This window comes from Salmo salar, chromosome ssa12 (genome assembly GCF_905237065.1).
Source record: "Salmo salar chromosome ssa12, Ssal_v3.1, whole genome shotgun sequence".
NCBI classification, from domain to species: Eukaryota; Metazoa; Chordata; class Actinopteri; order Salmoniformes; family Salmonidae; genus Salmo; species Salmo salar.
Window position 1 is genome coordinate 90,655,991 of NC_059453.1, and position 16,109 is coordinate 90,672,099.

The window sequence follows — 16,109 nt, forward strand, 5'->3', positions numbered from 1 at the left end:
AGAGCACAGGGCGCCAGTGGCGAATTTGCCAATCTTGGTGTTCTCTGGCAAATGCCAAACGTCCTGCACGGTGTTGGGCTGTAAGCACAACCCCCACCTGTGGATGTCGGGCCCTCATACCACCCTCATGGAGTCTGTTTCTGACCGTTTGAGCAGACACATGCACATTTGTGGCCTGCTGGAGGTCATTTTGCAGGGCTCTGGCAGTGCTTTTCCTGCTCTTCCTTGCACAAAGGCGGAGGTAGCGGTCCTGCTGCTGGGTTGTTGCCCTCCTACGGCCTCCTCCACGTCTCCTGATGTACTGGCCTGTCTCCTGGTAGCGCCTCCATGCTCTGGACACTACGCTGACAGACACAGCAAACCTTCTTGCAACAGCTCGCATTGATGTGCCATCCTGGATGAGCTGCACTACCTGAGCCACTTGTGTGGGTTGTAGACTTCGTCTCATGCTACCACTAGAGTGAAAGCACTGCCAGCATTCAAAAGTGACCAAAACATCAGCCAGGAAGCATAGGAACTGAGAAGTGGTCTGTGGTCACCACCTGCAGAACCACTCCTTTATTGGGGGTGTCTTGCTTATTGCCTATAATTTCCACCTGTTGTCTATTCCATTTGCACAACAGCATGTGAAATCTATTGTCAATCAGTGTTGCTTCCTAAGTGGACAGTTTGATTTCACAGAAGTGTGATTGACTTGGAGTTACATTGTGTTGTTTAAGTGTTCCCTTTATTTTTTTGAGCAGTATATTTTGATATGAAGAAGCGTTTTAACGTATCTACATCTAAGCCTTCATATTTTAAGTCAACCCCTCTAATCCAGTTGTTTGATTATGTTAGTTAGAATTTGGTCCACATGTACCCACATGTCTATTATATGTAAATAGTGGTTGATTAGTGAACGCCATAATGTAGTTATTTTGTTAGATACTTCTCCCTATTAGCTGAAATCTGATTTTTTTAGCTAGCTGTTCGGACCGAACATAGCATTGAATCATGGGAATTTGTTGAGCTATACAGACGTGAGAGAAGTGAACAATTCTTCCTTAGTTGTTAATTTTATCAAAATCTAAAGGTACAACCAAGATTCGAGCGAATGTCTTAAGTAGTCGAACATGTTATTACTCCAACCTCGTGAAAGTGACAAACTGACACATTTTCAACTTTATATCGGGGGAGTGCCTTTGATGGCCTTGTCACGTTCTGACCAGTAAAGGGGTTATTGGTTATTGTAGTTTGGTCAGGACGTGGCAGGGGGTGTTTATTTTATGTGGTTTGGGGTTTGTTGGGCTATGTTCTATGTTAGTATATTTCTATGTTTATCTAGTATGTCTAGTTCTATGTTTAGTTAATGGGGTGGACCTTCAATTGGAAGCAGCTGCTCCTAGATGCTTCTAATTGAGGGTCCTATTTAAGAGAGGTGTTTTTCTGTGGGATTTTGTGGGTAGTTGTCTCCTTGTTTAGTGTTTGTGCACCTGACAGGACTGTTTCGTTATCGGCGTTATTTTTGTATACGTGTTTGTTTCGGTTTTCCCTTCTTGCTGCCATTACAAAAGAAGATGAGTATACATATTCCCGCTGCGTTTTGGTCTGATCATTACGACACCCGTTACAGGCCTGCACATGTGCAGTTCGGCGCGTGACGACCGTTAGACCCGATGACGTGTTTCTGCGCATGAGTTTAGCTAGCCAACATTGTCATAACATCGCCTACAAGAGTGATCGGGGATTTCTATTGGAGAAGCAGTTTCTGCCTCTCTTCATACTGTACTTTCTTTGTTGCCTCTGTTCTAACTCACGGACACTACAGAAGCTTAACCAAGTTTAATTCTTCCCAAAGGGTCATTACAGCTGTAATTCAGACAAAGACATGTTCCCATCATCACTAGTATATATACTCCACTTATAGACACTCCTCCTTCTCTCCAATTGTTGCATCTTCTGGTTCCACAGGAAGAGGGTAACAGGATAATAAACCACTATTTCTCCCTTCAGGGGATCTGACCTGACCTCCTGACCTCAACCCCTCCTTCACCTAATCCACAGATGTCCTCTCATATCACCTATCTCACTCCCGTGACTCTCTCCCGTCCACCCAGCACATTCCACAGCCACCCTGTCTTTCTACAGATCTCAGTCCTTTATATACTATGTGTCTGATCTATCATGTCTTTAATATCTCAATGTTCAAAGTTTACCCAAAATCCAACAGTCCCTCCTCTTGAACAATAGCGTCCTAATGTTCAATTTATATAAACTTGGAAATTACTTCTAAATGGACAAACAATGATAATAAAACATGATTTAAAAAAACAAACAATTGATTATAAGTGAACAAGCAATGATAACAGACATTCCCTGTGAGGTTTACAAACTCAGAGACTTATGACCTCTGTCCTATGATCACAACATGCACCATTTTATTTCCATCTCTCATCACACAACAAAATGCCATTCCAGCTGTATCTGCTGTCTAGTTCCATGTCAGATGGAACGCTTTTTGTTTCTCCACTTTCTCCTTCTGGTTCCTGAGAGAGTGATGGCATAAGATTTGGAAATTAACAAAAACATAACAGCATTAACAATGTGATAAGCTATGCATAACTATATGCATGAAACCCACAGTCTGAGACCGTGATAATTCACACTCTCTCTTCACCTGACTCTATGTCTCCTGAGACCGTGATAATTCACACTCTCTCTTCACCAGACTCTATGTCTCCTGAGACCGTGATAATTCCCACTCTCTCTTCACCAGACTCTATGTCTCCTGAGACCGTGATAATTCACACTCTCTCTTCACCTGACTCTATGTCTCCAGGATACTTTCTGAGACCGTGATAATTCCCACTCTCTCTTCACCTGACTCTATGTCTCCTGAGACCGTGATAATTCCCACTCTCTCTTCACCTGACTCTATGTTTCCTGAGACCGTGATAATTCACACTCTCTCTTCACCAGACTCTATGTTTCCTGAGACCGTGATAATTCCCACTCTCTCTTCACCTGACTCTATGTCTCCTGAGACCGTGATAATTCCCACTCTCTCTTCACCTGACTCTATGTCTCCTGAGACCGTGATAATTCCCACTCTCTCTTCACCTGACTCTATGTCTCCTGAGACCGTGATAATTCCCACTCTCTCTTCACCTGACTCTATGTTTCCTGAGACCGTGATAATTCCCACTCTCTCTTCACCAGACTCTATGTTTCCTGAGACCGTGATAATTCCCACTCTCTCTTCACCTGACTCTATGTCTCCTGAGACCGTGATAATTCCCACTCTCTCTTCACCTGACTCTATGTCTCCTGAGACCGTGATAATTCCCACTCTCTCTTCACCTGACTCTATGTCTCCTGAGACCGTGATAATTCCCACTCTCTCTTCACCTGACTCTATGTCTCCTGAGACCGTGATAATTCCCACTCTCTCTTCACCAGACTCTATGTCTCCTGAGACCGTGATAATTCCCACTCTCTCTTCACCTGACTCTATGTCTCCTGAGACCGTGATAATTCCCACTCTCTCTTCACCTGACTCTATGTCTCCAGGATACTTTCTGCTGGATTCCACAAAAATAAAAGCCCTAAAAAAGCTTCCTCATGCTTCCACCCAGTCTTCCCCTTTCGGCCCCAGGTTCCCAGAGGTGTTCCCAAGCCATGTCACTTTCACTTTGTTCCCCATCTCCTCCGTTGCCACACCCCTACATCCTCTTGAGGTAACTCAGCACTGTATATGCTTTCACATCAATGCCTTCAACATGTTGTTTAGAGAACAATTACCACAACATCTATCCTCTTTCATATGATGCATTAACCAATAAAGCAGCTAACCCAACTATAATGTTTAAAGTAGCTCCCAGACCCAACCCATCTGCATGTCTCTCTCTCTTGCTCCGCTTCCTCTGTCATGGTGTCTTCAAGCTCACCCATTATGCAGCTGGTCCTCACTTCACGTGAGAACTATGTACCCAGCCCCAAGGAGAGACATGACGGTCTTTACGGCTGCAGGTGCTGTAAGGAGTAGTGTGTGTGGACCAGACCAATGCTGCTGCTGTCTCTTGATGTACACTCAATCTCCAGAATTCAGCCCGTGCCCTTGGTTATCTCTGCTTTCACCTGAGGATATACACACTGCAACACATGGGTAAGATCACTATGGCAAGATCACTAATTTGTGACATTTGAATAACAGCCTCCCCTGTACTCCCATCGGTCTGGTCTCCCAGTTACCAGTTACCAATCCATGTAGCACAAGTCCTCATGAACTGATATTCCAGCAATGCTACTAAAGAAACCCCTGTTACTACCAACATGGCCCATGACTATAACCTCACAATACCCCTCATTACTGTTACTACCAACATGGCCCATGACTATAACCTCACAATACCCCTCATTACTGTTACTACCAACATGGCCCATGACTATAACCTCACAATACCCCTCATTACTGTTACTACCAACATGGCCCATGACTATAGCCTCACAATACCCCTCATTACTGTTACTACCAACATGGCCCATGACTATAACCTCACAATACCCCTCATTACTGTTACTACCAACATGGCCCATGACTATAACCTCACAATACCCCTCATTACTGTTACTACCAACATGGCCCATGACTATAACCTCACAATACCCCTCATTACTGTTACTACCAACATGGCCCATGACTATAGCCTCACAATACCCCTCATTACTGTTACTACCAACATGGCCCATGACTATAACCTCACAATACCCCTCATTACTGTTACTACCAACATGGCCCATGACTATACCCTCACAATACCCCTCATTACTGTTACTACCAACATGGCCCATGACTATAACCTCACAATACCCCTCATTACTGTTACTACCAACATGGCCCATGACTATAACCTCACAATACCCCTCATTACTGTTACTACCAACATGGCCCATGACTATAGTCTCACAATACCCCTCATTACTGTTACTACCAACATGGCCCATGACTATAACCTCACAATACCCTTCATTACTGTTACTACCAACATGGCCCATGACTATAGCCTCACAATACCCCTCATTACTGTTACTACCAACATGGCCCATGACTGTAACCTCACAATACCCCTCATTACTGTTACTACCAACATGGCCCATGACTATAACTTCACAATACCCCTCATTACTGTTACTACCAACATGGCCCATGACTATAGCCTCACAATACCCCTCATTACTGTTACTACCAACATGGCCCATGACTATAACCTCACAATACCCCTCATTACTGTTACTACCAACATGGCCCATGACTATAACCTCACAATACCCCTCATTACTGTTACTACCAACATGGCCCATGACTATACCCTCACAATACCCCTCATTACTGTTACTACCAACATGGCCCATGACTATAGCCTCACAATACCCCTCATTACTGTTACTACCAACATGGCCCATGACTATAACCTCACAATACCCCTCATTACTGTTACTACCAACATGGCCCATGACTATAGCCTCACAATACCCCTCATTACTGTTACTACCAACATGGCCCATGACTATAGCCTCACAATACCCCTCATTACTGTTACTACCAACATGGCCCATGACTATAACCTCACAATACCCCTCATTACTGTTACTACCAACATGGCCCATGACTATAACCTCACAATACCCCTCATTACTGTTACTACCAACATGGCCCATGACTATAACCTCACAATACCCCTCATTACTGTTACTACCAACATGGCCCATGACTATAGCCTCACAATACCCCTCATTACTGTTACTACCAACATGGCCCATGACTATAACCTCACAATACCCCTCATTACTGTTACTACCAACATGGCCCATGACTATAGCCTCACAATACCCCTCATTACTGTTACTACCAACATGGCCCATGACTATAACCTCACAATACCCCTCATTACTGTTACTACCAACATGGCCCATGACTATAGCCTCACAATACCCCTCATTACTGTTACTACCAACATGGCCCATGACTATAACCTCACAATACCCCTCATTACTGTTACTACCAACATGGCCCATGACTATACCCTCACAATACCCCTCATTACTGTTACTACCAACATGGCCCATGACTATAACCTCACAATACCCCTCATTACTGTTACTACCAACATGGCCCATGACTATAACCTCACAATACCCCTCATTACTGTTACTACCAACATGGCCCATGACTATAGCCTCACAATACCCCTCATTACTGTTACTACCAACATGGCCCATGACTATAACCTCACAATACCCTTCATTACTGTTACTACCAACATGGCCCATGACTATAGCCTCACAATACCCCTCATTACTGTTACTACCAACATGGCCCATGACTATAACCTCACAATACCCCTCATTACTGTTACTACCAACATGGCCCATGACTATAACCTCACAATACCCCTCATTACTGTTACTACCAACATGGCCCATGACTATAACCTCACAATACCCCTCATTACTGTTACTACCAACATGGCCCATGACTATAGCCTCACAATACCCCTCATTACTGTTACTACCAACATGGCCCATGACTATAGCCTCACAATACCCCTCATTACTGTTACTACCAACATGGCCCATGACTATAACCTCACAATACCCCTCATTACTGTTACTACCAACATGGCCCATGACTATAGCCTCACAATACCCCTCATTACTGTTACTACCAACATGGCCCATGACTATAGCCTCACAATACCCCTCATTACTGTTACTACCAACATGGCCCATGACTATAACCTCACAATACCCCTCATTACTGTTACTACCAACATGGCCCATGACTATACCCTCACAATACCCCTCATTACTGTTACTACCAACATGGCCCATGACTATAACCTCACAATACCCCTCATTACTGTTACTACCAACATGGCCCATGACTATAACCTCACAATACCCCTCATTACTGTTACTACCAACATGGCCCATGACTATAGTCTCACAATACCCCTCATTACTGTTACTACCAACATGGCCCATGACTATAACCTCACAATACCCTTCATTACTGTTACTACCAACATGGCCCATGACTATAGCCTCACAATACCCCTCATTACTGTTACTACCAACATGGCCCATGACTGTAACCTCACAATACCCCTCATTACTGTTACTACCAACATGGCCCATGACTATAACCTCACAATACCCCTCATTACTGTTACTACCAACATGGCCCATGACTATACCCTCACAATACCCCTCATTACTGTTACTACCAACATGGCCCATGACTATAGTCTCACAATACCCCTCATTACTGTTACTACCAACATGGCCCATGACTATAACCTCACAATACCCCTCATTACTGTTACTACCAACATGGCCCATGACTGTAGCCTCACAATACCCCTCATTACTGTTACTACCAACATGGCCCATGACTATAACCTCACAATACCCCTCATTACTGTTACTACCAACATGGCCCATGACTATAGCCTCACAATACCCCTCATTACTGTTACTACCAACATGGCCCATGACTATAACCTCACAATACCCCTCATTACTGTTACTACCAACATGGCCCATGACTATAGTCTCACAATACCCCTCATTACTGTTACTACCAACATGGCCCATGACTATAGCCTCACAATACCCCTCATTACTGTTACTACCAACATGGCCCATGACTATAGCCTCACAATACCCCTCATTACTGTTACTACCAACATGGCCCATGACTATAACCTCACAATACCCCTCATTACTGTTACTACCAACATGGCCCATGACTATAGTCTCACAATACCCCTCATTACTGTTACTACCAACATGGCCCATGACTATACCCTCACAATACCCCTCATTTGCGCAGTAGTCTAGTTCCATGCTGTCAATATAGCATCCTTCGCTACTAGTACTGCTCCTTCAGTTACTGTCCCTACAGCGCCTGCCGTGAGAATAACTCCTGCATGTAATCTGTCAAATGTTCTCCGGCTGTTAGAAATTGGGAAAAAGATGAAAGATTTTGGAATAATATCCAACCTAACAAAACTCTGAGTCACAGGTTTCCTGAATGTTTACCATAGTGTCTGAAATGCTACCACTATCTCTTCTACTCTCACCATGATCTGGGTATGTATAATGTTCAACTAAATCCCCATATTGTGTACAGTTAGCTGTCCTCCCTCTCCTATGAGCTATCTCCTGTACCAATATACAGTCTCTGGGAATGATACTCCTCTATCATTCCATCTAACCCATAACACACTATACTCCTAATGCACTCCTACAGTTATAAACATACTAAAACATTCTCAAATCAATTAGTCAATATATCAGTCCCTCCTCTGGAACAATGATCACTCTTATTGTTCCACGAAACCTAAAAACATATTGACTTGAAAAGGAAAGAGAAAAAAGTACATGTTTAATAACTTAGCACCACCCATTGATGCGATTTAACATTAAAATTCTGAGTACAAAAACTTTCATGGTTGTCCCAAGCTATCATCCAGTGATTCCCCTAACAAACCACCTCCCTTTAGGATAACACTTAGAGATGAGGTTTCTGGAGACTCTCTCGGTCAAATACATTTTAACACCCCTCACCGTTCTGTAGCAACTCTCTCTCGCTGTATCCAAATCATAACTAAAACATTTTAGAAATTATCCAACCCAAATTTAGAATGACAGTCCTTAGTGCTTAATATGGGCAGGTGGGACGGTAGCGTCCCAACTGGCCAACATCCGGTGAAATTGCAGAGCGCGAAACGACAGTACTATAAATATTTAACTTTCATAAAATCACAAGTGTAATACATCAAAATAAAGCTTAACTTCTTGTTAATCCAGCCGCTGTGTCAGATTTCAAAAAGGCTTTACGGCGAAAGCAAACCATGTGATTATCTGAGGACAGCGCCCCGCATACAAACACATGAAAAACATATTTCAACCAGGCAGGTGCAACACGAAAGTCAGAAATAGCGATATAAAAAAATGCCTTACCTTTGATCTTTTTCTAAATATTTTGCAGTGTGTAGACTGCCCCCCCCAACCCCCTGTCCTTCACCTGGCACTTATCATTCTAGTGTTTCTTCTTCAGATATCGTTTACAGTTCATCTTCCCAAAGGCACATGTAACTTTTGCCTGTCACATTTCATGGCCCTTGGTAATGTCCCGATTTTAATATCCAAGTAGATGTCTCCGTTTCTCCCACGTACACAAGTCTCTCATCTGGGCCGTTCTCTCACTCCACACACGCTCTCAGCACTACAGCCCCGGTTTATGGCTCAGACTCAGATAGAAGTGTTAAAAATCACTGTCGCGTTGCACAGCCTTTGTTGTTCTTTCTTCAGCCGGTTAGGGAGGGTTTTGAGGTTCACACACACTCTGTGGTCAAATTATTCCTACCATGCATTAAGACACCATCTGACGTCACCTTCCATGATAACCTAAAAAAAACACAAATCATAACAACAGTTTAGTTCATTTCATTTCTATTTCAGGAAATCCAGACAAGCATTGACTAATGACAAATTATTACATTAACCTTATCTTAATAACATTATCTCTACGACAAATGTCAAAAAGCATAACATACTGTTACTGCTAAAACCATTTTTTTAATTAGTCCATACTCCCTTATTCTACTGGCGACCTCTCAGAAGAGTTACCAGATCATGAAGGTAGCACCCTAACCCCTCACAGAATTCCAACTCCAGGATCCCAATCCGGTGAAATTTGTATCGAAACAAAAACACAAAATGAAATCAGCAATACATATATCACAATCCATTTGAAGTAACTGTCATCCCTTATTAACATATATTTTCCCTTCTATATGCAGACTGAACACAGTACCTCTGTATATTTACCCAAAGACCAGGACCTCAGGGAACTGGTCATTTTCCCCGTCGAACACCTGATTCAAAAACAACATGTTAAATCAAAAATAAACTAATTCGAATAACTAATCCACTTAGAATTACAACTCTTTATAACTCCCTACGGAAATAATAATAATCTCCTAAAGTAATGGTGCACTTTGATTCGAGACTGGTGTTTCTCAAACATTTTATAATTAAATCCCCCTGTTCCGATCATTTCTAGTGAGATTGATCAGTCCTCACCAGGAAACGTCGGATACAGTGCATTTGACGCAATTAAATTATTTATTGTCCCTGTCCTTCAGAAACCATTTAAATATCTTTTCAAAACATTTCCATCCTTCTGCATACCCAATTTAACTGAATTGAAAAGACCCCATCCAATAAATCCCACAGTATCAACACACCACTAACGCACATTCGTAACCAGTAAATGGTGTGTGCGTGTTGGTGAAGCGTAGGTCCAGAACACACGAACAGGCCTCACTTATTATCTGGACCTCGTTTATGGCCTAATCCAGATATGTTAATACCTAAAACCGCCTAATATCACCAACTGCTCACCCCCACAGTCTCCGGGGACCTTCCAACGAAAAAATTATGAAACCCCCTCTTTTGGAAAAAAAGAGTGTACATTTCGTTAGCATTCACTATGCTACATTTTAATTCAGCAAACCAAAAGTACTAATTATAAACCATACCTGTTCATTTTAAATCTACAGTCCTTTATTTAGCATGTACTACCCTTAGACACAGCAACATTATCTCTCCACCGAGTCTACAATTCACGGGTCTCTTTTCCCCATGATTCTCCATAACCACTGCACCACATAAAATAATCTATAGTTCATTTTAGGTTTGGTAACCCCTATACTAATTCTTCGTGACCCCTCCACCCTTTCGTCCATTCCAGAATTCAATTCCTGAATAAGACGACGTAAAACGTAAAATCTATTTAAAAATAAAACCACAAAATGTCTCATGAGATCAAAACCCCCCAAGGCTTTCTGAGTTTGCAATGAGTGTTTGGCCATATCATTTAAATGTGTTACCTTTAGAATCCATTCCCCTGGCATTTAGCCTAGATTTTTCAACCCAAAATATGTTTTCCCGTGGCAAATTTAGCCAATTTCTCCGCAATATTTAATCACTGGCCTCTACTAAAAGGTTAGGTGAAACGTGATCTCATACATCATCCTTCACAAAGAAACTGTAATCTCTATGAACCACTAATCGATCAAACAGAGGCTATACACCGCTATGGGACATTTCCTCTCCTGCTAATCTCAAGACGTTTTGTTGTTGCTCTTTTGAAAAAGAAGCGTAATTTCCTTCGAATGCAGCAGGTTCCAGTATCACCTTACACTCATTCTTCCAATGTGCGATAGTCCCACATCTAAAACAGGGAGCCATCTCCATACGCTTTGATGTTTTTTCCCTACGTTTCTTTGTCTTACCTTGGCCATTGAAACTATAGTTAGTGATTTTCTCTATGGCCCCATTAACCCCTCTCACATCTGGGAAGTGAGCAGAGTTGTAATTCCACTCTCAAAACATGGCCTTGAATTAAATCCACTACCACCGCAATTACCGGTTTGATCACTGGGTTCAAACCTGCCATCAAAGCAGAAGTGTAAATTCTATCAATCCCCTCCCGTTCCCAGTCTTTCTGTTGCTGTACAGGTACCCATTCTGGGTTTATCATGATGCATTTTTTTGTTGTTGATAGAATTCTGACCTCAAAATGCTGGTATATTGATTCTGGTTTTATGTCTTTATGCCAAGTCATAATTGCCTCCCTGAATTCTTTATTTGATTTGAATTCACCATCAGCAGGGAAATGTTGTCCATTTTTATCCAATTTGCTCAATTTTTCCCATATTCCAGCCGTATTGGTAGAATGCTGTTGTGCTTCTTTCAGCGCCTCCATGGCTTCATTAAAATCCTCTAGCTCCGTTCTACAAGGGAGAACGGTCACCAAATCAATAGTTAATTATTCCTTAACCTCTCCTGACGGTGTTCAGTGTGTTTTAGATTTCTTCACTCCCGTCTATAATACACATCTTCTATTAACTATTTTCCAAGGTAGCACTACCCACTTCCACGGATAATAATTAATTGGTCACGGCACTTAATACCTTGTATTAGAACCGATACCATAGTGTCTGCAAATGTATTACTGGAGAATACGGATGACTTAATGGCATCTTCTGGTATTGCCTCAAATATCACTATTATTCATAACCCACATTACCAAAACTATTCACACTTGTCTTCCTATTTCCACATAATCTTTCATGGTTCCCCACCCCAACAGGGCATACAACTAACCTCCCTTTCCCACACACACTCACACGGCCACTGCGACTGGGCTTCTACCCTCTCGTTACAGGTTTAGCGGAGAACCAACCCCACCCAGAATTTACCCACTAGGACTTACCCTACAGGTACTAGCCTGCTCGAGTTTACCTTCCGGGACTCACCCTATACTTTATAGTACATGCAGGAACCAACCTACTAGGGATTTACCATTTACTTTACAGTACTAGCAGGAACAACCTACTAGGGATTTACCATTTACTTTATAGTACATGCAGGGACCAACCTACTAGGGATTTACCATTTACTTTACAGTACTAGCAGGAACAACCTACTAGGGATTTACCATTTACTTTATAGTACTAGCAGGAATAACCTACTAGGGATTTACCATTTACTTTACAGTACTAGCAGGAAGAACCTACTAGGGATTTACCATTTACTTTATAGTACTAGCAGGAATAACCTACTAGGGATTTACCATTTACTTTATAGTACTAGCAGGAACAACCTACTAGGGATTTACCATTTACTTTATAGTACTAGCAGGAACAACCTACTAGGGATTTACCATTTACTTTACAGTACTAGCAGGAATAACCTACTAGGGATTTACCATTTACTTTATAGTACTAGCAGGAATAACCTACTAGGGATTTACCATTTACTTTATAGTACTAGCAGGAACCAACCTACTAGGGATTTACCATTTACTTTACAGTACTAGCAGGAACAACCTACTAGGGATTTACCATTTACTTTATAGTACTAGCAGGAATAACCTACTAGGGATTTACCCCCTAGGGCTTACCCTGCAGGTACCAGCCTGTACGAGTTTACCTTCCGGCACTTACCATCTACCATAAAGTTACGACCGGTTGTTACACAGTGGGCCTACCGAATTAAACTCAGGCTCTCCAGGTCCGTATCCCATAATTTGTTCAGCCAACGATTCTCGTCTCCCCAATATGTCAAAATGAGTGGAAACAGGTATAGGAACTCACCTACCTTGTTTGTTGCCAGCTCTGCTCCACTGATCTGGAATCTTTAGTTTGCCTACAAATCGTGGTGAACCCTGCTCGCAGCGCCATCTGTTAGGTTCTGATTTTTCAGAGTAAATAACTCACGGACACTACAGAAGCTTAACCAAGTTTAATTCTTCCCAAAGGGTCATTACAGCTGTAATTCAGACAAAGACATGTTCCCATCATCACTAGTATATATACTCCACTTATAGACACTCCTCCTTCTCTCCAATTGTTGCATCTTCTGGTTCCACAGGAAGAGGGTAACAGGATAATAAACCACTATTTCTCCCTTCAGGGGATCTGACCTGACCTCCTGACCTCAACCCCTCCTTCACCTAATCCACAGATGTCCTCTCATATCACCTATCTCACTCCCGTGACTCTCTCCCGTCCACCCAGCACATTCCACAGCCACCCTGTCTTTCTACAGATCTCACTCTTTTATATACTATGTGTCTGATCTATCATGTCTTTAATATCTCAATGTTCAAAGTTTACCTCGAATCCAACACCTCCCTCAGAGGCACATGTTGCTAGGCAACCCCCCTGGACTTGCCGTGGTAGGCCCCGTCTAAAGTCAGTGTGAGAAACTTGCTCCAAACTCTTGTGCTATGAAACTAAATAAATACTGCACTCTGAACCACTAAACGTGTTTGCTAGAGTCATGATAGTGTGTTAGACAAAGCGAGTAAAGTGAACCACTAAACGTGTTTGCTAGAGTCATGATAGTGTGTTAGACAAAGCGAGTAAATTGAACCACAAAATGTGTTTGCTAGAGTCATGATAGTGTGTTAGACAAAGCGAGTAAAGTGAACCACTAAACGTGTTTGCTAGAGTCATGATAGTGTGTTAGACAAAGCGAGTAAAGTGAACCACTAAACGTGATGTAGTTGGAATTTGCAGCTGTTGTTTCTAAGTAATGAATCTGCTTTTGAAATAACTTACTCATCCTTTAATTGTCTTGACTTTTCTGTAAGCCAGAGGAGATAAAGAGTACACAATATTCATGCATATTTATATACTGTCCTGGTTACACAGCCACCATAGTTGCTGGAACCATGCTGGAAAGAGTGAAATGAAAGAAAAACGGACAAAGGCCGAGGACAGTGCGGTTTATGTTGACAAGATAGTGTGAACATGGTATCGGTCTGTCTCAGTGTGGCTGGCTGACTGACTGAGTGTCTGTCTCTGTTTGCCTGCCTAACTGACCAAAATCACTTCCTGAATGTTTGATTGACAGGCATCACCCAGGAGATGATCAATGAGACCCGGGCGTCTGTAGAGAGGAGGATGATGGGAGATATCCAGGACCTGCTGACGGAGGGAGAGGACGTCAACCACCATGATTCACAGGGAGCTACTCTGGTGAGTTTATAATATAATTAAGCAATAAGGCCAGAGGGTGTGTGGTATATGGCCAAAACAGTGCATTTGGAAAGTATTCAGACCCCTTCAATTTTCCACATTTTGTTACGTTACAGCCGTATTCTAAAATGGATTAAATAAATGTTTTCCCTCGTCAATCTATACACAATACCTCATAATGACATAGGTTTTTAGAAATGTTTGCAAATGTATTAAAAATAAAAAACAGAAATACCTTATTTACATAAGTATTCAGATCCTTTGCTATGAGATACAAAATTTAGTCTCAGTTACATCCTGTTTCCATTGATCATCCTTGAGATGTTTCTACAACTTGATTGGAGTCCACCTGTGGTAAATTCAATTGATTGGACATGATTTGGAAAGGCACACACCTGTCTATATAAGGTCCCACAGTTGACAGTGCATGTCAGAGCAAAAACCAAGCCATGAGGTCGAAGGAATTGTCCGTAGAGCTCTGAGACAGGATTGTGTCAAGGCACAGATCTGGGGAAGGGTAAGAAAACATTTCTGCAGCATTGAAGGTCCCAAAGAACACAGTGGCCTCCATCATTCTTAAATGGAAGAAGTTTGGAACCACCAAGACTCTTCCTAGAGCTGGTCACCCAGCCAGAGCAATCGGGGGAGAAGGGACTTGCTCTGGGAGGTGACCAAGAACCTGATGGTCACTATGACAGAGCTCTAGAGTTCCTCTGTGGAGATGGGAGAACCTTCCAGAAGGACAACCATCTCTGCAGCACTCCACTAATCGGGCCTTTATGGTAGAGTGGCCAGACGGAAGCCACTCCTCAGTAAAAGGCACATGACAGCCCGCTTGGAGTTTGCCAAAAGGCTCTTAAAACAATATTCTCTGGTCTGATGAAACCAAGATTGAACTCTTTGGCCTGAATGCCAAGTGTCACGTCTGGAGGAAACCTGGCACCATCCCTACGGTGAATCATGGTGGTGGCAGCATCATGCTGTGGGGAGGTTTTTCAGCAGCAGGGACTGGGAGACTAGTCAGGATCGAGGGAAAGATGAACGGATCAAAGTACAGAGAGATCCTTGATGAAAACCTGCTCCAGAGCGCTCAGGACCTCAGACTGGGGCGAAGGTTCACCTTCCAACAGGACAATAACCTTAAGCACACAGCCAAGATATCGCAGGAGTGGCTTTGGGACAAGTCTCTGAATGTCCTTGAGTGGCCCAGCCAGAGCCCGGACTTGAACCCGATCGAACATCTCTAGAGATACCTAAAAATAGCTGTGCAGCGACGCTCCCCATCCAACCCGACGGCGCTTGAGAGGATCTGCAGAGAAGAATGGGAGAAACTCCCCAAATACAGGTGTTCCAAGCTTGTAGCATCATACCCAAGAAGACTCAAGGCTGTAATCACTGCCAAAGGTGCTTCAGCAAAGTACCGAGTAAAGAGTCTGAATACTTATGTAAATGTGATATTTAAGTTTATTTTTTATACATTTGCAAAAATGTCTAAAAACCAGTTTTTGC

The 16,109-nt window shown here is 42.6% G+C and overlaps 1 protein-coding gene across 2 annotated transcripts in view; it reads left to right on the forward strand.

Moving 5' to 3' along the window:
* The window catches only part of LOC106566123 (protein phosphatase 1 regulatory inhibitor subunit 16B), a 180,051-nt gene that overhangs the window by 141,448 nt on the left and 22,494 nt on the right, over positions 1-16,109 (forward strand). For both annotated transcript variants that reach the window (XM_045691909.1, XM_014133975.2), the window contains exon 6: positions 14,476-14,600. In XM_045691909.1, the coding sequence (XP_045547865.1) occupies positions 14,476-14,600 (125 nt within the window). The remainder of the gene's footprint in view (positions 1-14,475; positions 14,601-16,109) is intronic.